The sequence below is a fragment of the Cetorhinus maximus genome, unplaced genomic scaffold, assembly GCF_964194155.1.
Source record: "Cetorhinus maximus unplaced genomic scaffold, sCetMax3.hap1.1 HAP1_SCAFFOLD_425, whole genome shotgun sequence".
In the NCBI taxonomy this organism is placed as follows: Eukaryota; Metazoa; Chordata; class Chondrichthyes; order Lamniformes; family Cetorhinidae; genus Cetorhinus; species Cetorhinus maximus.
In genome coordinates, this window is record NW_027596370.1 from 197826 (window position 1) to 222794 (window position 24969).

The following is a 24969-nucleotide window of genomic DNA, read 5'->3' on the forward strand; positions in this document are numbered from 1 at the left end:
TCCATTATAAACTATATCCTTGTTAAAACAGAAACTGCTTACGTAGATCTGTCACACTGTAATTGCACCCTCCTGCCAATGGTGGTGCTTCCACTGACTGCAGGACATAATTACAATGCGACAATTTTATACAGATAACATACATTATGTGTAGACAACTGAACTTATAATCAAAAGATGACAAGGCATGCACACAATTTTTAATGTATTAGACAGAGATTCTAGTGCTTAATGAGTTTGACCAACAAATCTCTGTTTATACTTGTGTTCCCATTCTCTACTCTCCGCCATCTCTTGAGTCTCAGCTTAAAGATGGCAAGTTTATTGTTATGCACCAAAAGTACCAAAGCCAGCTTGTCTGCTCAATTATGCACATCACAACTGAAAAGTGCATTATCTAATGAAATTAGCACAGGTGACAGATATTGTGAGATGCTGCAATTTCTCACTGAAACCAGGACCATTTCCTCCACCATTTTGGCCACCATCAAACACATCTTCCCCTCCACTCCCAGCATTCTGAAGAGATCATTCCCTCTGCAATACCCTGGTCCACTCTTCAGTCACCCCTCACAACCCCTCCCTTCCCTATGGCACCTTTGTGTGCAAGCACAGGAGTTGCAACACCTGTCCTTTCACTTCCTCCCTTCTCACCATCCAAGGCCACAAAACTCTCCTTCCAAGTGAAACAATGATTTACCTGTACTTAGTTTAGTAAACTTTATTCACTGTTCATAACATGGTCTCCTCTACAATGGGGATACCAAACGTAGGCTAGGTGGCTGCTTGTCATTTTAATTTTCCACCTTGCCCCACTCTGACCTGTGTCCATGGCCTGCTACAATGTTCCAATGAAGCTCAACCAAGCTCAAGGGGCATCAATCTTTCAACTCAGCACTGCCCTTCCGGACTTAAGGACTCAAGTAGTGAGTTCAAAAACTTTAGATCATAACCTGTCTCTATCTTGCTCTATGTTTTTTTTTGCTGGCTTGTTTCTTTCTTTAACCCTTCATGTTACATTCAGATGGCTGCTTTGTAGCCAGTCACACCTCATCTGGACACAACCTTTGTTTCTTTACTATACCCATTACCCCAATAACCCTCTCTTTAGCTTTTACATTGTGAAATCTTTTGTTATTTAATCTCTCCTACCTGCAACCTTATCACAGAGTTTCTCTTTTGTTCTTCCAACCCACTCCCCACTTCTACTGGCTTAAAAGTCTTGCATTTTTATCTTTCTGCAGTTCAGATGAAAAGTCATCAACCTGAAACATTAACTTTTTCTCGCTCTACAGATGCTGCTGACCTTCTAAGTAATTACAGCACTTGATTTCCAGCATTTGGGGTATGGGAACAGGGTGAGTAAATGTCATTAGAACTATTTCCTCGCACAATGAGTAAATGCTGACACAGACTGGTTGGGCGAAAAGGCCTCTTTCATTTTATAAACTTCTATGGTTATTTTCTCCCTCCAGCACTCCACACTCCCCCCTCCCCTGCCCCCCGGAGTATGCAAGGATTGCTACTGTCACTGAACATACATTAACTCACTAAAGACACCACAACAGCAACATTTCACTTTGAAAAAAAATGAGAACTACAGAGAAATTAGTCATTTCCAAATTACCCATGGTACTCAAACAAATTAAAAGTTGATCCAAGCAACCAAAAATCAGTCATGTTTTTCTAACTCAGGCTGACCAATGCTCACACTAGGCCAAGGAAGAGTGAACTGCTATAAACATGTGGCTCAAGCAAAATCTATACACAGAGCACATTAATGGCAAGAACAGTGCTCAGGACAGTTTTGTTCTGGGACTCCAAAACAAAACAAAAACAGAATTACCTGGAAAAACTCAGCAAGTCTGGCAGCATCGGCGGAGAAGAAATCAGTCAACGTTTCGAGCCTCCATGGCCCTTTGGCAGTTCTGCCGAAGGGCCATGGAGGCTCGAAACGTTGACTGATTTCTTCTCCGCCGATGCTGCCAGACTTGCTGAGTTTTTCCAGGTAATTCTGTTTTTGTTTTGTTTTGGATTTCCAGCATTCGCAGTAGCTTTTAGCTTTTTGTTTTTGTTCTGGGACTCTGTTACTTAGAGAAGTTTATGTCCATTTCTATCCCTATTGAAACTGGTTTCTAACAGATATATAATCACACTTCCGTTGTCATGGTCATGGAATAGATTACAGCATCATAAGGCTGTGGCTTTAAGGTATAAAGCAGAGCTGTTTCAATAATGCTTTGAACCGGCGTTTAAACCAGACATTCGCACACAGCAAGTTAAACTGCTGTCACTGGGAAACAGGGGCATTTCAACCGAGTACTTCATGACCAGTTCGCATTGCTAACCATTTGCATTCTGTAATCTCAACCACCAACCCTCAGCTACCCCTCCCCTCGAGGCCCAGCCCCTACACCCACCTCACCAAGCACACTGCCTACCATGCCCCACTTCTAACGCGCCCCCCTCACCCTACCCTGGCTCCCCACACCCCATTCTCCAGAAGCCCCACCCCCCCCCAACGCCAGCTCCCCACACCCCACTTTGCACCTGCCCCAACCACACCAGTTCCCCATGCCCCACCCTCCCCTTCCCCCCCCCAACCACCCTAGCTCCCCACACCCCACTTGGACCTCAACCAGCCCAGTTCCGTTCCCCAACCCCTCCCTTGGTTCTCTCATCCCCTCACCCCTGCCACCCACTTTGACTATCCCCCACCCCCCCAGTACCCCACACGCCATCCCACCTTCCACCCCAGCACTCAACACCCCATCCCAGCTTCCCACTATTCCCCTTCCCCCATCAGCTCCTCACCCCTCCTCCTCCACACCCCACTTTATTGCACTTCCCAAACCCATCTCCCCATGCATATACCCCCGCCGACCCAGCTTCCCACCCCACTTTTTACCCCTTTCCCCACCCCCAACCACCCTGGCTCCCCACACCCCACTGTGGCCTGCTCCCCACAGACGCCCCCGCACCCCCTCTCCCCACGTCCCACTGCACATGCCTCCACCCGCCACCTTGGCTCCTCATGCCCCAATCCTCACCCACCAGCCCCCCCACCCCCAAAACTCCTGCTCCCCACACAATCCCCCCATCCTGGCTCCACTCCTCCCCTGCTCCCTATATGTTCACCATACCCTTCAATCCCATCTTCTCACTATGTCTATCCTTCAACTCTCTCTTTCAAGAAAGATTTCTTTTTGACTCCAAGTTCAAGGGTTCACTAATACTCAGCCTGGTAACTGTTAAACTGTGGTGCGTGCAAAACTACATAATGCAGAGCATTTAGACAGAAAACGGAAAAATAAAAACTGCTTTTTTAAAAACAAAAATAAGAGACTTAAAATACTTTTTACTTGTGGAAAATATTTATAAAACACACCATAAATGTTTGCTTTAAGTTAGTTTATGCTTTACTCACCAGAAGCCAAGAATTTTTTCAGATACCTCTTCTCAACACTTGAGTAATCTCTGCAGGAGGCTGTGATATCTGCCCTTCCAACTCATACTAACTAAATAAACCTCTGCTTTCAGTCCACCTGACTGTTTGGTCAGGGAGGCGCCAGAAGGTGCCAGACAGTAAGATAAACAGCACAAGTGAACTGTTTGTACAGGTGAGTTTTGAGCTCAACTCTTGCCATCTCCCTTTCATTCAAGCCATTCAAAGTAGGCAATTTCAGAACAATTAGTCAGGTAGAGATGAAGAGGTTAAAAGAGTTTGAGACTTAGTTGGAATCCAAAACACAATGATGTGCATAACTGAGCAAGAGAGAGCAGCAAGATCCTGACTGCTTAGCTCTTCAGTTCAGATGCTGCTAAAAGTAATTGCATTCCCCTGGGTTAGAAAGTGGAAGTGGTTAAGGATATCTCAATCAAATGGCACAGAAATATCAGGCAGCACAGGCTGAGGCACAATTCTGATCTTTCCCTGCGGTTACATAGCTTGCTGATATTTACCATCAAGCATCACATGGGAGGGCAGACATCTAGACAGTAGCCCCCAGTGAAGAGTCAACAGTTTTATGTGGGATGGGGGTGAAGAGGGTGGTGGTAACATAAATGAATGTGTGTACAACTCTGAGACGCCTGAAAATTCCCCTGGCCTGAAGGTCAGAGCCACCTTTAGTATGCACATTTCAATGTTGGATGTAGAGTTACTCCAACCCTGCAGTACTGAACTTCTAGAGAATCCAGAGCATCTCCCAGTACAGAAGCTGTGAGAGGAGCTGGAACTAATTATATATGATTTACTGCAAGCTCCTAGAGCTTGATTGATCATTTCCAGAGCTCCATGTCTGATGGAGTGCACCATTAGGTTAGGTCACCACAGAGAGAAAGTGCGGCTGAAAGCAAGCATGTGTGTGTGCATCTCAGCCCTTGAATTTTGACACCATAAGGAGGCATTGACAAGAAGAAAACAAAATGCTCTGAAGGCAAGTCTAGGCAGCGCTGGTGGCAACAGGAAAGAAAAGGGATATTAGGAAAAAGGAGGGTGGTTAACTTGCAGGGTGAACACTGACATGGACTGGTTGGATGAAATGCCCTGATTCCATGTCGTAGCATTCTATGTATTTCTATGTAATCAAAAACACTGTCCCCACACCCAAGTTTTTACAGAATTGGTGGCGACAAAACAAAGAATCTCTTTGGAAGTCTTCTTCTGCATCATCTGGCTTGTCCAATCCTGATATCACACAGCAATGGATTCCAGTACAAGACAGTGCACAGAAAATCAACAGCTTATGATTCCTAACTTGTCCAATACATACACCAAATATTTCCATACAGAGCACTTATCCTTATCATGTGACTAAAGGGATTTCTTGATGTAGGCTGACAAACAGACACAGACAGAAGGTTTCTGCGTTTTTGTCCCTGCTTTCCTGATTTGGATGAATTCAGAGGGCAGCAGTCAGCACCTTCTGTTCTGAGGAGGAATGGTTGAAGGGTATGGCTGAATCCCTACTCTTGATTGCTATCTGGTGACCCTGATGGAAAGTAATTGCACATAGAGGCTGGGCAAGAATGGAAAAGGCTCAGCTATGGTGCACTTAAGAGTTGAACCTATTGTCTGGATTCTCAGACGAAGAATAACCAATTGGACAAGGCGGTAGTTTGTGCGACTATTATAAAGGACATTGAAGCACAACATAGTCAAAGACTCCTTGGAAGAAAAACAACATAAAAACCTACCAAATACATTAGTGAAGGCCCAAAATAAACCCTTCACTAAAGAAATCTGTCAGAGTTTAAAATTGTGCATTTCTGTTCTTCCTTCAAAAGCTTTCAGGATGTAGATTTTAAATACTGAATTCGTTAATTCTGGGCAAGTTGTTTGTGTAAATTTATTTTCAAATGATATGAGTAGGCACTACTCCAAAAATAATTTTAATGTTAGACATGAATCTTGAATTCTAGTCTTTAATCATAACTTTAATCTTGTTAAAATAGTTTGTCAGTCATCATTTTTCACTCCATTCTAATTATCACAAAGACCGGATTAAAGGTTTTCTGAGATTGTCTACTGACTGCTGGTCTGGATGAAGGACCATTAGACAAATTTTGCTTAAGGTTTTGAGACAAAACTAGACAACATGACATGCTGAGTAGATAAAACATTTGCAAGCACGGAGACAATGTAAACATAGCAAGCTTTAGGACTACGTTGAGGACTAATTGCAGCTCCTGTAAACTACCAGTCAAAGCTGATTCAAGCCTGCAGTTTCCAGTGGGGAAGACACATTGGATTAAAATTGTTGATAAGCGTGGCACCCTGCCTCCACCCTCTGAACCTTAAACCAATTCAGCTAGCAAAGGGCCAAAAATAAAGAGAGCATCATAAAATTAAACAGAATTAAAAATGTGGAAATGGAAAATAAATAAAATAGAGAATGGACACCAGATCGCACAGCATCAGAAAAATATTACAAAGTAATTAAATGCACAGAGGTTCCCACAACTCCCAAAAAAAGTTTATTTAAAATTCATTCTCAATTTTCACACCTCTATGGAACGTGGGAACAGGGGTAGGCCATTAGATCAAAGCCCATTCTGCCATTCAATTAATCACAGCTGATTTATACCTCAACTCCATTTTCCTGCCATATCCTTAGTTACTGAGGTCTCAATCTCAAGTGGACCCAGTCACCCTCCAATAACTCCCCAAGTGGTCATTCTTCCTGTGGACAGTGAGGAAATACAGATGCTTTAACTGTGCAACCATGACAGTGAAGCCTGACATGCTTCTTACCAGATCCCTATCTGTGCAGCAATCAATGGAGTGATCACGATTATCCTCTCTGTAAACCTATTACAACCCTCCAGCTAAGACTGAACCTGTCACCTTCCTGATCTATCAAGGTGATTTGCTTTAAACAAGAGTCCCAGTCATTTTTACAAATCTTGGAAGGGTGAAAAGCTGCCATTTCAAGCCTTTTAACTGGAAAAATATACACACTATATAGTCACGCAAAAAATACCCCTATTTCCCAGCCAATACAAGGGTTGATATTACAGACATCGCTGACTACCTGCCTGATTCACATACTTGCCTTTTTATGGGTAATTAAATTTTTTTTTAAATAAAACAGTTTAAAGAAGAAGTGATGAAGCCACAGTTAGCCAGATCTCAGCCCAGCCAGCATGCCAGAGAAGATGCTTACCCTAGTCTTGAGCAGAGCTTGATCTTGCCAGCAGGAGTTTACCAGCTGAAAAGCACAGGGCTATGTCCCGCAATGAGACAAGATCCCTCTGGTTATATCAGTCGACAATGTGTGAACGGCAGCAGAATAACACCCACTGACAACAAACAGCCTCGCAGCCATGCCCTCTACTTTCAGCCTTTGAACAGACATATTCTTTTCTTATTCACGGCATCCTTTCATTATTTCAATGATCTGGCTGCTTTTACTGCTCATTACTCCTGTTCTTACAGGATTACAGGAGGGAGGAGTTTCAGGCATTCCAAATAGACACATCTCAGGGCGAGCTTCTCCAATTACTCAATGGAATTGTCACAGTCACCATCTTCAGTTTCCACCAAGTTTACATAGAATTTACAGATCAGAAACAGGCTATCTAGCACAATTAGTCTGCGCCTGTTTATATGCTCCATGCAAGCTTCCTTCCAATCTATTTACCTCGGATCACCTTGTCAGAATATCCTTTCTCCCAAACGCATCTGTGATTCATCTCACCGACTCTGTGGCAGTGTCCCACATTCTGGGTAACAACGTTTCTCTGAATTCCCTATTGGGTTTATTTGTGGCTATCATATATTTATGTCCCCCAATTTTGGACCCTGTCTTCTACCCCCTACCCCTACGACAACCTCAGCTCAGTGTCCCAAGTGGAATGACTGCAGATATCCCACCAGTCCAGAGTCAAAATCCTGGAACTCCCTCCCTAACAGCACTGTGGGTGGACCTACACCACATGGACTGCAGCGGTTCAAGAAGGCAGCTCAACACCACCAAGGGCAACTAGGGTTGGGGAATAAATGTTGGCCCAGTCAGCAACACCCACACCCCTGAATGAATTGTTTTAAATTTCATGAATTATGGCTTCTGTGCGCAAGGCATACAAAAATTAATCTGGTTCATCAGTCATGCCCTGAACAGAAGCTGCAACTGTAGCTGGAACTTTCTTCAGCTGATAAACACTCAATATTAGCCAAAACTATTTAACAAAAAATCTAAATCCTGATTCTTCAAGATGCTGTGGCTTTATATTCAAAACAATATCAGAGCTCTGAAGAGTCATATGTATTTGAAACGTTAACTGTTGCTGTCAGACCTGAGTTTTTCCAGCATTTTTATTTCAGAGTGAAACAGGGTGTGGTGGGGATGTTAGCAATTTAGTAATGTTACTGAACCAGCAATCCAGAGGCCTAGACTAATACTCCAGAGACAGTCGTTCTAATCCCACCAGGACAGCTGGGAAAATTTAAATTCCGTTAATTAATAAATCTGGAACAGTAACCATCATGAAATTAACAAACTGGCACTAATGTCCTCCAGGTAAGGATCTCCCTGTTCTTACTTGGCCTGGCCTACATGTGACTCCAGGCCCACAGCAATGTGGTTGACTCTTATTCACCCTCTGAAATGGCCGAGCAAGCCACTCAGTTGTATCAAACCACTGCAGAAAAGTGCAGGAGGGCATACCAGGAGCAGCACCAGGCATACCTAAAAATGAAGTGCCAACCTGGTGAAGCTACAACACAGGACTACTGCATACCAAGCATAGAAAGCAGCATGCAATAGACAAAACCAAGCAATCCTACAACCAACAGAAATCTAAGCTCTGCAGTACTGCCACTTCTGGTTGTGAATGGTGGTGGACATTTAAAGAAACAGGAGGAAGTAGATCCACATACATCATCATTAATAATGATAGCAGAGTCCAACACATCAGTGCAAAAGACAAAGCTGACTGACACATTTGCAACTATCTTCAGTCAGATGTGCCAAGTGGATGATCCATCTCAGCCTCCTGAGACCCCCAGGATCACAGGCTCAGCCAATTCAATTCATTTCACATTTTACAGTGAGTAACTCACCTCTTGACTCTCCACAGCCTGTCCACCATCTACAAGGCACAAGTCAGGAGTGTGATGGAATACTCTCCACTTGCCTGGAGTGTTGCTCCAGCAACACACAAGAAGCTCAACATAATCTAGGATAAGGCAACCCACCTGACTGGCACCCTATCCACCAACTTCAACACTCACTCCCTCCACTAGCGATGCACAGTGGCAGCACTGTGTACCATCTACAAGATGCACTGCAACAACTCACCAAGCTTCCTTTGGCAACACCTTTCAAACCTGCAACCTCTACCACCTAGGAGGACAAGGACAACATATGCATAGGAACACCGCAACTTGCAAGTTCCCCTCCAAGCCACTCACCATCCTGACTTGGAAATATATTGCTGTTCCTCCACTGTTGCTGGGACCAAATCCTAGAACTGAGTGTACCTACATCAAGGTGGCAGCTCACCACCACCTTCTCAAGGGCAATTAGGGATGGCAATAAATGCTGGCCCAGCCAGCAATGCCCACCTCCCAACAATGAATAAAAAGAAGCAACTCCAAGATAGTGATTATTACCTGTACAGTCCTGAATAGTATTGCTTGCAGGATTCATCTTTTTGGACAGGAATAGATGTGGTACAGTCAGAAAGCAGGAAGCTCCAGGACTTGAGCACACAATATCTAGACCAAGGCAGCACTGCATTGAGACAGATGCAATCCTTCAGATGAGACACTAAAGCAGCCTGTCCGTTAAAAGATCCTGTTGCAGCCATTTCATTAAGAGCAGAAAGCACCCCTGATGTCCTTAACTGTCACCCCAAAAACACAAACACCAAAAGTGGTCATTTCTGTGGGAACTGCTGTCTAATATGTGGTATTGTATAAATATAACACTTTCCTCAAAGCAGTGGTCTCAGTTTCACTGATAGCCACATGGGAAAACAGTGTAGTAGCAAAACCTACAGAGCAGATGGTGCCAGTCACAATCCCCATTCCGGTGAATTGGGCATACACATGGCAGTTGAAATTTAGGTAGGAACAAAACAGCTCAGCAAGATGAACTAAATGGTACAATTTTAAAGAGGGTGAACTTAGAGACCTGTGGCGTCTGTACCAAAATCCTTGATAGTAGCAGGAACGATTCATAAAACTGTTAAAAGGCATATAGCAGCCTTGGCTCTATTAGTAGAGACATAGCGTACTAAAGCATGAAGTTATGCTTTTATAAATCACTGGTTAGGCCTCAACTGGAGTAATGTGTTCAATTCTGGACACCATAGTTTAAGAAGGATGGCAAGGGCTCAGATAGGGAGAAGAGATCTCCCAGCAAGGTACCAGGATGAAGGGCTTCAGATATATGAGAGACTGGAGAAGTTGTGGCTGCTCTCCATACAACAGAGTGGGCTAAGGCAACATTTGATAGAGATATTAAAAATCATGAATCATTTTGAACCAGTAAAAAAAGAGAAACTGTTTCCAGTGATAGGCGGGTTGGTTACCAGAGGACAAAGATTGAAGGTGATTGCTAAATCACCAGAAACAATATAAGGAAACTTTTTTTCAACTCAAAGCCAGTTGTTGTGATCAGAAATAAATTGCCAGAAAGGGTGGTCAAAGTGGATTCAATCATAATATTCAAATGCAAATTGATTAAGCACTTAAAGCAGAAAAAATTTACAGGGCTACAAGGAAAGAAAGACTGGGATTAACTGGATAGCTCTATCAAAGAGCCAGCACAGACATGATGGGCCTAATGGCCTCCTTCTGTGCTGTTCTCATTCTAAGTGCGTACCCAGGTTTCTTTCATCCCCTTCGGTTTCTCCAAAGTGCTGACTCTTGATTGGGTACAGTTCCACATCCATCTCCCCAGCGTTTGAAGTTGTCCTTGTTCATTTGAGCATCAGCATGTGACAATTCTGTCTTTGCCCAATGCCCAGGCACAAGGATGTTCCAGTAGGTCTCTTCAGAAAATGATCAAGGATAATAAAGTCAATTGCAACAAGCCAGAGTTCAGCTAGCTCCACCAAGAATTAACTGAAGCTTACCACATATAACAGGCAGAACTAATCTACAATACAAGCGTGTTATTTTAAAACAGGTTTTACAGTGACATACCATCACTGCCGTCTTTCATTTATCTGGGTCTGGAGACTACAGGAGGTTATTTCTATGTGCTTGTGTCAATGACAGATGTGTCAGGAGATGAAATGTAAATATGCTACAGTATCTGATCTCTGCTGTTGCAAGGTGCTTGTTAGGAGGAGGATCAGGCTGTGTTAACCCATTAACAGCAGTCACAGTATGAAGCTGTAATGATCAAAATAATCTTTCTTGATGCTTTCTCGCAGCTTTCAATATACCCAAGTTCTACTAGGGAGCTCTGGAAGAGGGGTAAGGTAAGTCTGCAGGTGTGTACTGTTCTCAGGAAGCAAACTGGTAACACACTGCTGGCCTGTATTTTTATAAAAAATCCCCTAGCACAATATCCTTTTGCAAACTTTGTTATCTCGAAATCCTCCAGGCCTTTGCATTTTAGTTTCCAGTTTACTTCCCATGGATGGAGTTCAGTTTTACATGGTGTCAGCCTCATCCACGTGTGAACAGAGCAATGGAAGGTTGCTTTAATGCCCTGTACACTTGAGTAAAGTCCAATTTCTGCCCGCATTCAATACGCTCCTACCTATGTACTTACCAGCAGCGATGACTGGATAGCAATCAGGACAAAGAACTCTAGCAAACTGTCCTCAGCCTCTGTGCCCTCGGCTGAGGGGGACTGTCATTCCCTTCACATTGGCCTGGCTGAGATCAGCTAATGAAATACAGACCATTACTCAAACCTGGGAGTTCACTGGTCTGTCAGGCTCAGGACCACATTAGCTGATGTAAAAACAAAGCCACCAGGATGTCCCTTTCTATCAACTTGGCAGGAACTGAGCCTCTGGCTCCAGATGTGTAGGTTCAAGCCCCAAGCATGAGTACATAATCTTGGCTGGCTATCAATGCAGTATCTACAGGTTTCTGCATTGTCACAGGAGGCATGCTGTCTCTGGAATGTCCCACTGTTCAGTTCGAATAGCCCAGCTTTTTTTCCAGAATGTGCCCTCTGTACCTTATTGAATCCTTTTCTAATTTTGAAGACTTCAAATGAGGGTACCATCCTCCTGGTCATATATTAAATACAAAAGGTAGCCTGCCTGCAGTGATGGGCTTTGAAAATCTCATGTCACCGCTCACAGCAGCGAGTTCTCCCAATGTCGTGGCCAACATTCCTCCCTCAATCACCACCCCAAAAAGGTAACCATTCCTACAACTCACTGCCACTTGTCTGTCATTGCTTAGAATGGTTACCACATTTGCCTACGTAACAATGATGCACTTAGAAGTGATTCATTATACAAAGCACTTAAAGACATTGAGACATGTTAAGAAACTTTATAAAATGCAAGTACAATCCCATGCTTTTCCTAATTCCTTGTCTCCCTTCCTCTCCAAAAAATGTCCTCTTGCCCCAACTGATGAGCAGTAAACATTCTACTACTACTCTCTTCATTTTGAACCAAATTCAAAGTGTTTCAGACGAAGCAGGAATTTCTAACCTGTGATGCATTCCTGCCCGACAGTGCAAAGACCACAGGCGTAGTAAACCGATACCTCAGGAAAAAAAAACACCATCTGTACAAGTGCGAGCACATTTGTAAAACACCGACAATAGTTCCGAGGAGATTCAGAATCATGTGACGTGATTCATTAATATATGCAGCTTAATATCAGTACGATTCCCTCCAGATACTCAGCTTTCCTTGGGTGGAGAGTTTCTGAAACACTAATTAAATCATCATGAAACTGAATTCTCTTCAGGTTTTTTTTTTGCTACCTTCCTCTTCTCATGCCCTAAAGGCACAGAATAGGGTTGTTCCAAAGATTCTGGCTGAGAAAGTAACTAAACCTCTTAGGTGCAGAACAGAACAGGAAAAGCCCTTTACAAATTAGATGGAAGACTATTATTGGCATTAAGGCCCCTGGACTACAGGTCATTAAAAACAGGAACTTTAAGCAGCAAGCTTCAATAGTGGACTCTCCTTTAAGTAGGTTGCCGGATAGACCAGCTTCACCCTCTTGTGTCTATTTATCCTCACTCTCACACTGTAAACTCTGATAATTCTGTTGGTGAGGACACCATAAACGACTCTAATCATTACCATCCCAGAAAACTCAGCACAGATCTGGAATCGAACCTGGGACATTGAGTCATTTCAGCTCAACCTGACACCTTCAACACCACACATTAGGAGATTAAAAGTTCAAAACATTCACAGAAGAATAGGAAAGACTATACTAGTAGAATTAATACAAATGAACAACCAATGGAAAATCAAAATGTGCACAGATAGGAAACAAGGGTTTAGTTTTAAGTAGAGAGGACACCAGCATAGCATTTGACAAGGAGGCAATTCAGCCCATCTCATCTGTACCAACTCTCGAAAAGAACCATCCATTTAAGCCCCATCTCCCTACCCTTGCCGAATACCCCTCACCCCACTTCTCCCCCCACCCCCCCACCTTAAACCAGCTTATATTTCACCCCTCTCCTATTTTTACTTAGTTCTGTTGAAGGGTCATGAGGACTCGAAACGTCAACTTTGTTCTTCTCCACTGATGCTGCCAGACCTGCTGAGTTTTTCCAGGTATTTCTGTTTTTGACATGAGTTAATTATCCAATTCCCTTTCAAAACTTTTTATGGCTTGCATTTGCATAACCGTTTCTGATAGAACCTACCAGGTCCCAACACTGAGGGAAAAAAACCTCTGACAGAGAGCACAAGTTGAGCTTCCCACAGAGAAAAAAAAGACTTGCATAGTGTATTTCCATTTGTATAGTGCTTTCCATGGCCACAACGTCTCAATGTGCTTTGCAGCCAATAAAGTTCGATTGAAGGGTGGTCATACGAACATTCGAATTAGGAGTAGGCCATTTGGCCCCTCGAGCCTGCTCCGCTATTTGGTAATCTCATGATTGATCTGACTGTGGTCTCAACTCTACTTTCCTGTCTACCCACTACATCCTTTGACTTCCTTGTCAATCAAGAATCTATCTAACTCAGCCCTGAAATTATTCAATGACCCTGCCTCCACTGCTCTCTGGTGAACAGAATTCCAAAGACTAACGGAGCCTCAGAGAAAAATTCTCATCTCCCTCTTAAATGGGAGATCCCTTATTTTTAAGCTATGTTCCCTTGTTCTAGTCTCTCCCACTAGGGGGAGCATCCTTTCAGCATCCACCCTGTCAAGACCCCTCAGTATCATATATGTTTTAATAAGATCACCCCCTCATTCTTTTAAACTCTAATGAATACAGGCCCAACCTTTCCTCGTAAGATGACTGATTCCTGCGATGAAGGGGCTGAATGAACCTTCTCTGAACTGCTTCTAATGCAAATATATCCTTTCTTAATTAAGGAGATCAAAACTGTACACAGAACTGCAGGTGTGGCCTCACCAGCGCCTTGGCCAACCGTAGCAAAACATACCTCTTATATTCCATTCCCTTGCAATAAATGGCAACATTCCATTTGCCTTCCTAATCTCTTGCTGTACCTGCATCCTAACTTTTCGTACCATGTACCATGGCACCCAGATCCCTCAGTACCTCAGAGCTATGCAATCTCTCTCCATTTAAATAGCATGCTGCTTTCCTATTCTTCCTGCCAAACTGGTCAAGTTCACATTTTTCCCCCATAATACTCCAACTGCCAAATTTTTGCCCACTATATCCCTCTGCAGACTCCTTATGCCCTCTTCACAACTTACTCTCCTATCTATGTCACTAGCAAATTTAGGAACCAAACATCCAGTCCCTTCAAGTAATAGATATAGATTGTAAATAGTTGAGGCCCCAGAACTGATCCCTGTGGCACTTCACATCTTACCAACCCAAAAATGACCCATTAATCCTTACTCTGCTTCCTGTTAGCTAACCAATCCTCTAGCCATGCTAATATACTACTCCCCTACACCATGAGCTCTTGTGCAGTAACTTTTTATGCAGCACCTTAACAAATGCCTTCTGGAAATCCAAGTACGTCACATCTACAGGTTCCCTTTATCCACATTGCCCAGTACTTCTTCCAAGAAACCTAATAAATTAGTCAAACTGCATTCACTATTATAATGTAGAAAAAACAAAAATGAGTGTTAACTCACTACATTTTAGGCTACGGTGTATCTGTACTGATCAGCTAAATAAAGCCTAGCGACATTGGCTTGTCAGTGAAGAGATTCTTCATTGCTGAAGATCCTGGCTTATCCACGAGGACAGTTACATAGAGACCTGCAGCACTCCTTTACCAACATGTCTCTTTTTAATCACGAGTGTTTTATGCAAAGCTTCACAGCCAGGCCCAATTCTGGTCATACTTGACTATATTTCCCACCAGGAACCCACGCGGGTTCCTCCCTTCCTCCAACACCCTAGCCTGGGTTTGAATTGCAGCACTGGAACATTAAAAGCTTCTACCTTTGCACAGGATATGTAAACATACTTTGGCAGCAGCTTTGTTTTTACATTTGGTTTGAGGAGCCTCCATCCCAACTTAGGCCAGCTAGCTCTGCTTCTGCACAGAAACACATAGTACAGGCCCCCAGGAGTCCATAACCAAAGCCATGTCCCCTTTCCCTGCAGCACAGTGGTACGCACCTAGGCTTTTCACATCCACAAAGCCACAGCAATAAACATTGCACTTGCTTACACAAGAAAGCAAGGTCAATGGGAGACCTGCAACCGGCTAGTACTAAAAAAGCACCCTGAAGTCAGCCGAGAGCACCTCCAGCATGAGCCACTGCTGACTTTGTTCAGCTGCAACCCAACAGCCAGTAAAGAACTTGCATTTGTATAGGGACTATTACCTCAGGACGTCCCAAAGTGCTTCACAGACATTTAAGGCCTTTTGAAGTTTAATCACTGTGGTAATATAGGAAACAGTAGTCAATTTGCACAGCAAGGTCCCACAAACTGTGATAAAGACCAGATAAATCGGTGTTGGTTAAGAGAAAACAGTCAACCAGGATACTAGAACTTCTTCACTGTTCAAACAGCACTGCAGATGTACCTACACCACACGGATTGCAGCAGTTCAAGAAGGCAGCTCACCACCACCTTCTCATGGGCAACTAGGGATGGGCAATAAATGCTGGCCCAGCCAGCAAAGCCCACATCCCGTGAATGAATTTTTAAAAAATAGTGCCAAGAGGTCTTTCACATCCACCTCAAGGGCACAAGAGGTTTTGGTTTAATGCCACATTCAAAAGACAACACCTCCAGCAGTACTGCACTGAAGTGTCAACCTGGACTATGCGCTCAAATCTCTGGAGTGGGATTGCACCCACAGCCCTCTGACTCAGAGATGGCAATGATGGAAGGAAAAGGACAAAGCTTGTTGTGTCAGTCATTGTAGATTGATAGATTTTTGTTTGACAAGGATATGGAGGTAAAGGGAAATTGAGGTATAAATCTGCCATAATCTAATTGAATGGTGAGGTGCCGAATGACCATTCCTGTAGGAGCATTTCAACTTCAAAGCAATTTTAGCATCAGTAATGTGCACACTGCACCACAATATCACTACACTTACTAAACATATTTTAATCTGGAAAAAAAAGCAAAAAGCACCATTTTAGCTCCTAACAAGGCAAATCAAGATACAAGATTAGCAAGCCTCACTCTTTCAGCCAGACAAATTTAAGCAGAGGAGAGACTTGTGAAAAACTGAACAATCCACAACACTACCAGACATGGCACGCCAATACCACTCTCCATTTAACTGTTAAAAAATACACAGGTTCTGAAAAGGCACAGAACTACCCTGTACACATCTTTCCAAAAACTCAACAATCAGCCACAGAAAGTAAACAATAACAAACTCGTCAGGACGCTCAAAATTTGGGGCCAATATATAACCAACAGTAATAAATTCAATAAGGAATTCGGGTGAAACTTCTTTACCCAGAATGCGGTGAGAATGGGGAACTCACTATCACAGAGCGGTTAAGGCGAACAGCAGAAATACTTTTAAGCAGAAGCTACATAAGTACAGAGAGAAAGTGATAGAAGAATATGTCGATAGGGTGAGATGAAGAAAGATGAGGGTAGGCTCAGAACAACATTGGGCTGTACTGTAAAACTCTGACTCGGGTTGCGTGTTGAGCAGTGCTAGGTAGTGGTGGTGGCAGTAATGGGTTAAAATAAACACATCACAAAAGAAGTGTGGTTTAAGTGGGACTTGCATCTAGTGTACACAAAGGTTTGTGTTTATCCGGCTCCTCTGATTTAGTACAGTATTCCAAAGTGCTTCACAGTGGTGTTGTCAAAGGGTAGTGGCTTAAAGGGGGAGGGGCAGCACAGCAAGGTTTAGGGAAGAAATTCCAGAGCTTAAGGCCCAGAAAGCTGAAGGTACAGCAGCTGCCAATGGTGAAGCAATAAAATTCAGGATTGAACAAGACGTCAGAATTGGTGGAGCACATATCTCAGAGGGTTGTGGAGCCAGAGACAATTACAGAGATGGGGAGGGGAGAGGCCCTGGAGGGATTTAAAAATGAGAATGTGAAATTTTAACCTGAGACATTTCTGAACCAGGATGTAATGTCAATGTAGATCAGTTGAGAGAACAGGATTTGGTGAGAGTTAGGACATGGGCAGAAGAGTTTTGGACAGCCTCCAATGGAAGTATGAGCTGTAATAATCAAGTTCAGAAGTAACAAAGGTATGGGTGAGAGTTTCAGGAGCTGATGAACAAGGGCAGACTCAAACCTCCCTGTCGCTTGCCATTTTAACACTCCACCCTGCTCTCTTGCCCACATGTCTGTCCTTGGCTTGCTGCATTGTTCCAGTGAAGCCCAACGCAAACTGGAGGAACAGCACCTCATCTTCCGACTAGGCACTTTACAGCCTTCCGGGCTGAATATTGAATTCAACAACTTTAGATCTTAAACTCCCTCCCCCCATCCCTACCCCGTTTCCTCCCCCTCCCTTTTGTTTTTTTCAATAATTTATATAGATTTTTCTTTTCCCACCTATTTCCATTATTTTTAAATCTACAACTAATACCTTGTCAGTCTTTCACCCCACCCCCACTAGAGCTGTACCTTGAGTGTCCTGCTATCCATTCTTAATTAGCACATTTTCTTAGATAATATCACCACCTTCAACACCTCTTTGATCCTTTTGTCTGTGACATCTTTTGATTATCTGCTCCTATCACTGCTTGCTTGTCCCTACAACCACCCCCCCCTCAACTTCTCTCCCCCCACCCCCCCACCACCCCACCTTAAACCAGTTTATATTTCACCCCTCTCCTAACTATATTCAGTTCTGTTGAAGGGTCGTGAGGACTCGAAACGTCGACTCTTATCTTCTCCGCTGATGCTGCCAGACCTGCTGAGTTTTTCCAGGTAATTCTGTTTTTGTTGCGGCAGGAATGGAGTTGAGCGACATTTCAGAAGAGAAAATAGGCAGAGTTAGTGAGTGTAAATACGTGAGGCCGAGTATGACAGCAACGTTAGTTGCCTGGGAGAGGGAGTCAGTCAGTGGCTAGGGAACAGGGTTTCTGGAGTTGGGTACCACAGGTAATGGCTTCGGTCTTCTCGAATATTTAGCTGGAAGTTAATTTTTGCTCATCCAGTACTGGATGCTGGACAAGCAGTGAGACAGTTGGAGGAATTGAGAGAGGTGGTGATGAGGTAGGGATGGGTGTTGTCAGCTTATCTGTGGAAAGTAATGATATGTTTTTGGATGTTGTTGCTGAGAGGCAACATATACATGAGAAATGGCGGTCCAAAGCGACACGAAATATAAGCAGTGGCACTTCTCACGATGAACCGATCACGTACCACCCTCTTCTACCCTTGCATGGTTTATGCCAGGAAATTGCTTACTGATCAAGTTTCTAATTGTTCCTTTTATTTGTCCCCTGTTCATTGTGTTGAGAAAGTGCTTCATTACCATGAGCTGCACTGTTCTGCCTTTAGTAAGCCTGCTATTGTGATAGGTAAATTCACAACCAGTGACCCTACTGCTCAATGTGCAATGTCTTGGATGCTTGCAGTTTAATTTACTGTCTTCCTCACTGCCTTATGAGGCGGGATAATTCCAGGGACACATGCACCTCGAAGGCTGTTACAGCTGATTCCAATTCCATCCCAACCAAGTATCCACATCTGCCTGTCGGAGATCACAGTAGGTTGAAACCCCTGTTCATCCCCCCATTCTCCCACCCCATTTTTGTCATGGGCCCGAAGGGTTAATTATACTGTTCCCTCCACCAGTTTGACTGACAATCTGAGAGATTTAGTATCAAACTGTATTTCTCCACAGAAAGACAAAGGATCAGGCAGTCCCTTCAATTAAAACCCTGCCAGTCCCTGCATCCTAAACGGTTTCTCACTCTCTAACCACAGCTAACATTGGTACCGAAATAGACTTCAGGCCCTCACTACATGACATTCTTACTTAAATCAGCATTGAACATCACTTCAAACAAAAGCAATCATTCCAGTGTAACACAAGAAGCAAAATCAAAGGTTACGAGCACTTATTTTGAAGTTGAGGATTTGCCTCAGGAATACAATGTTGGCTGGTGGAGTGTGTGCTGACCATCTGGATATCTTCAAGGAGGAGCTGCACCGCTTCTTGACTTGGGCCAAATTCGTATCACAGCTGGCAAACACCTTCCAACGTAACAACTGGTCCCTGCGACCTCCGGGACTGCTTTTAATTTCCCGAGGAGATTGGAGAGGAAATTTCATGAGTACCTTATGTCCTGTTTTTTGCCTCTCCCAGGAGAAGTGTTGTGTTATGATGTTCCAGCCATACTGAGGAGTGGGACAGGCTTGTTTGGACTGCCCATTAATTACGCGGGCCCCCAAACACAGCACAGCTTTACAATGCCCAAAGGAGCATGTTCAATATGAGGAACGCAAGGCACTGGGAAATGGAAACCATGAATTTCAGGAGCCTACTCGAGTATACAGACTGCCCCTCCCACCTCTCACACAAGTCAGCCCAGACTGCCACATTACAACATTCACCCAGACTGCTGCTCTCTGAGCTAGCTTGCTATTTTACATCACGAGCCAACATGATACTGGGTTGAGGTTACACAGAACTTTCATTAAAACTGGAAGCATCTTAGGCTGAGAACACCTGCCCCACCGCCCCTTCCTATACCCCTAACCTAGATCCACCACCCCTTCCTGTGCCCCTTCACCCGGCCCCGCTGCCACTTCCTGGGCCCCCAACCCCACATGTAAACCCCACCCAACACTCCACCCTTTCTCGTGCCCCACCACCCCTTCCCGTGCCCCACCACCCAGCCCCGTGCCCCCTCCCATACCCCCCCACACAGCCCCGCCACCCCTTCCTTTGCCCTACCACCCGGTCCCGACTGCACTTCTGTCAAACACCCCACCCGGCCCTGATGCCCCTTCTGTACCCCCCGCCCTCAAAACCCCGCTGCCCCTTCCTGTGCCCCCCACCCCAGCCGCCCCTTCCTGTACCCCCACCCCCGCTGCCCCTTCGTGTAGCCACACCCCCGCTGCCCCTTCCTGTACAGCCCCACCCCAGCCGACCCTTCAGTGCCCCCTGCCCCTTCCTGTACCCACCCACCCCAACCCTGCCGCCCCTTCCTGTACCCCCCCCACCCAGCCCCATTGCCCTTTCCTGTACCCACTCCACCCCCTGTAGCCCCACCCAACCCGTTACCCCTCTATCCCCCCACCCCTTCCTGTACCCCCTACCCCTTCCTGTACCCCCCACTCCAGCTGCCCCTTCCTGTAACCCCGCCCACCCCAGCTGCCCCTTCCTGTAAACCCCCCCACCCCAGCTGCCCCTTCCTGTAACCCCCCCCACCCCAGCTGCCCCTTCCTGTAACCCCCCCCACCCCAGCTGCCCCTTCCTGTAACCCCCCCCACCCCAGCTGCCCCTTCCTGTACCCTCCCACCCCAGCTGCCCCTTCCTGTAAACCCCCCACCCCAGCTGCCCCTTCCTGTAAACCCCCCACCCCAGCTGCCCCTTCCTGTAAACCCCCCACCCCAGCTGCCCCTTCCTGTAAACCCCCCACCCCAGCTGCCCCTTCCTGTAAACCCCCCACCCCAGCTGCCCCTTCCTGTAACCCTCCCCCCACCCCAGCTGCCCCTTCCTGTAACCCCCCCCCACCCCAGCTGCCCCTTCCAATAACCCCCCCATCCCAGCTGCCCCTTCCAATATACCCCCCCACGCCTGCTGCCCCTTCCTGTAACCCCCCCCACCCCAGCTGCCCCTTCCTGTAACCCCCCCCACCCCAGTTGCCCCTTCCTGTAACCCCCCTTACCCCAGCTGCCCCTTCCTGTAACCCCCCCCACCCCAGCTGCCCCTTCCTGTAACCCCCCTTACCCCAGCTGCCCCTTCCTGTAACCCCCCCCCACCCCAGCTGCCCCTTCCTGTAACCCCCCCCACCCCAGCTGCCCCTTCCTGTAACCCCCCCCACCCCAGCTGCCCCTTCCTGTAACCCTCCCCCCACCCCAGCTGCCCCTTCCTGTAAACCCCCCACCCCAGCTGCCCCTTCCTGTAAACCCCCCACCCCAGCTGCCCCTTCCTGTAAACCCCCCACCCCAGCTGCCCCTTCCTGTAACCCTCCCCCCACCCCAGCTGCCCCTTCCTGTAACCCTCCCCCCACCCCAGCTGCCCCTTCCTGTAACCCACCCCCCAGCCCAGCTGCCCCTTCCTGTAAACCCCCCACCCCAGCTGCCCCTTCCTGTAACCCTCCCCCCACCCCAGCTGCCCCTTCCTGTAACCCTCCCCCCACCCCAGCTGCCCCTTCCTGTAACCCCCCCCCCACCCCAGCTGCCCCTTCCTATAACCCCCCCCCACCCCAGCTGCCCCTTCCTATAACCCGCACCCCCCAGCCCCTTCCTATAACCCCCCCCACCCAGCCCCAGCCCAGCCCAGCCCCGCCACCCCTTCCTGTCTCCCGGGTTCAGTGGGTTTTCCCTCCTGTCCGTGAGAACCAGAGAAGATCTGAAGGAAACATATTCGGCCCCTCCCGCAGGACCTGAAGCCTGTGCCGGCCCCCTGGCCGCCCCAGCGCCGGGCCTGAAGCCGGCAGAGGCCGAGTGCGGGCCCCGCAGCCTCTCTCCCGGCCCGGCCCGGCCCGGCCGGGCTCCGCGCTCTCAGCCCCGCCGCCTGTCCCTTACTCACCATCAGCTCGATAGTTTTATCCTCGATCACTGAGTCCGCCTCCATATCGATCACAGTGAGGTTGGCTGCCTTCTGATCTCCCCCCTCCCCAGGCCCCCGATCTCTCGCTCTCTCTTCACTTTCCCCCCCGGGCCTGGGCCCGGCCCCAATCCAAACCGATCCTAGACCAGCGTCTGACGCAATCACGCTGCTGCGCGGATCCGCCTATTTATTGTAACGTCACCTGCGTCTGACGTCAATGTTCGGTGACAGCGACCTTTCGGGTCGGTCTGTCCCGCTCTTTACAGACCCCGCCCCCACAGAGACGGCCGCGCTCTCGGTCACAGCCCCCACACAGACCCGCCCACTATTTACAGTGCCCGCCCCTACACAGACCCGCCCATTCAGTACAGACCCCGCCCCTACACAGACCCGCCCATTCAGTACAGACCCCGCCTCCACACAGACCCGCCCATTCAGTACAGACCCCGCCTCCACACAGACCCGCCCATTCAGTGCAGACTCCACCCCCAACACAGACCCTCCCAAACAAAACCAGAAACAGAAATACCTGCAAAAACTCAGCAGGTCTGGCAGCATCGGCGAGAAGAGCACAGTTGACGTTTCGAGTCCTCATGACCCTTCAACAGAACTGGACCCAGAAACACCCCCACACAGACCCGCCCCCTCTGTACAAACCCCGCCCCCACACAGACCCGCCCACTGTACAAACCCCGCCCCCACACTGACCCGCCCACTCCGTACAAACCCCGCCCCCACACAGACCCGCCCCCTCTGCCCAGGCGCCGCCTCCCAACAGTGGATTGTTCGTCCCATCCATCCCAGTGTAATGAGCAGGAGTAGGCCATTCGGCCCCTCGAGCCTGATCCGCCATTTGATAACATTGCCTAGTGTATAACAGTGACTACAACTCAAAAGCATTTAATTGTAAAGTGATTTGGGACATTGTGAAAGGTTCTGTATAAATGGAGGTTTTGTCTTCCTTTTATTACATCTGCATGCAGTAGGCAGAGTGACATTGGAGGCTGGTTCTCTCAGGATAATTAATCACAAGGAAATAGGAAAGTGGCTACAAAGAAATCACTACATTTACAAACAACTCTGTAGCTAATCTGACCCAATCCCCCATCTCTCCTCTAACTTCCCCTCCACCCTCTCCAACCTCCCTCAACCCTCCCCATGCCACCTCCAACATCTCCTCATTCCCCTTCTAAACTCCCCTCCAACCTCCCTCCACCCCCTCTCTAACCTCCTGTCCAACTCCCCTCTTTAATCTCCTCTCCAACCTCTCTCCCAATGCGCACACCAACCTCTCCCCAACACCCCCCATTCCTCATCCCCCTCCATCCACATCCCTCCAAGCCCCTCCCAACCCCCTCCCCCACCCCCTTCAAACCCCACAGCCCTCCTCCCCACACCACCCCCATCACACACACAGCAACCAATTGGTTCTCAAATTTCAGGGATTTCATTTACCATTTTTTAAACAAGAACACTCCCCTGATGATTGTTGCGCTGCTGTTGACCTTTGGTTTTCTGGCGGGCTTTTCAAAAAGAACAAAAAATCAGACCCACGAAGCTGCCCGAAGGCCAGAAGCAGCAGCGCAGCAACTGAGTGAAATTGAGACTGACACTGACAGGCCGGCTTTGGAAAGATCACAACTCTCCGGTTCTGATATTTTTAGCCAGTCAGTGGCTCTGCCTAATCAGCAATCAGGACAACGAGAAACTCTGTTTAAGACACGGAGCCTGGGACCCCCCCTAGCCCTGGACCTTGGTGTTTGGCACTTTCTCCACCCCCCTCTCCTGGATAGATAGGTTAAGTGAGAGCGCAAAAATTTGGCAGATGGAGTAGAATGTAGGAATGTGAGGTTCTCCACTTCAGCAGGAAGAATAGAAAAGCAGAATGCTATTTAAGTGAAGTGAGACTGCAGAATGCTGTAGTACAGAAGGATCTGGTGCTCTCGTACATGAATCACAATAAGTTAACTTGCAGGTACAGCACATGATTGGGAAGGTAAATGGAATGTTGGCCTTTATTGCAAGGGAGATGGAATATAAAAGTAAAGAAGTCTTGTTACAACTGTACAGGGCATTGGTGAGACCTCATCTGGAGTACTGTAGACAGGAGGCAGTCACACCACTTAGGATAGAGTCTTCTGATTTGGTCAGTGGCCAGGGAGAGGAGGCTGTGACTGCGAGTGAGGCAGGTAGGGGGCCAAAGGACAGGAGTGTTGGAGTGTGAGCCTCTGCAATTGTCCAACAGGTTTGAGTTTCTCTCAACTTGTTTGGATGAGAGTGGGGGCTGCAGGATGGATGAGCTAACTGACCATGGCACCGTGGTACAGGAAGCCATTCAAGTAGGAGGGAGCAAAAAGGAACGTAGTGGTAGTCGGGGACAGTATAGTGAGGGGGGTTGACACTGTTCTCTGTAGCAAAGAGCAAGAGTCCAGGCGGATTTGTTGCCTGCCCGGTGTCAGGGTTCAGGACATCAGCTCAGTGCTGGGAAGGAACTTGCAGTGAGAGGGGGAGGATCCAGGGGTCATGGTCCATGTAGGTACCAACAACATAGGCAGGATGAGGAAGGAGGCCCTGCATAGTCACCATGAGGAGCTTGGCACCAAATTAAGATGCCGAACTTCAAAGGTAATAATTTTTGGATTATTACCTGAGCCACATGTAAACTGGCATAGAATGAATAAGATTAGAGAACTGAATGCGTGGCTCAAAGACAGGTGTGGGAGAAGTAGGTTTCAGTTTATAGGGCACTGGCACCAGTATTTGGGAAAGTGGGATCTGTACCATTGGGATTATCTACACCTGAACTGTGCTGGGGCTGGTGTCCTCACATGCCACATAACTAGGGAAGTTGAGAGGGTTTTAAACTGAATAGTGGGGGCAAGGGATCAAATTTGGGGATGTGGTAAACCAAAGAGTAGAGACAAGGCAAGAGAGACAGGTATTAATATGGAAAATGATAAAAAGATCATGACAGGAAGGGACAGAGTACAAATCTAAGAGTAAATCAGCAGATAAGGCTAGACACTACAAAAATAATAAAAGAACTGTAAGAATGTAAAATTCTATCATATTATGATCGCTGCTACCTAGGGGTGCCTTCACTAGGCTCTGTATCTAAACGCACGTAGCATTCCAAAGAAAACAGATGAACTGAGTGCAAATAGAAATAAATACATATGAT

General features: G+C 46.6%; 1 protein-coding gene across 2 annotated transcripts in view; it reads right to left on the reverse strand.

Annotated features, from left to right (window-relative positions):
- LOC144673661 (F-box/WD repeat-containing protein 11) overlaps positions 1-21898 on the reverse strand; it is a 165317-nt gene extending 143419 nt beyond the window's left edge. Inside the window, exon 1 of one of the 2 annotated variants that reach the window (XM_078535387.1) lies at positions 21768-21898. In XM_078535387.1, coding sequence (XP_078391513.1) covers positions 21768-21812 — 45 coding nt within the window. In that variant the 5' untranslated portion in view covers positions 21813-21898. The remainder of the gene's footprint in view (positions 1-21767) is intronic. The other variant, XM_078535386.1, reaches the window with a different exon arrangement.
- Positions 21899-24969: the final 3071 nt, after the last annotated feature.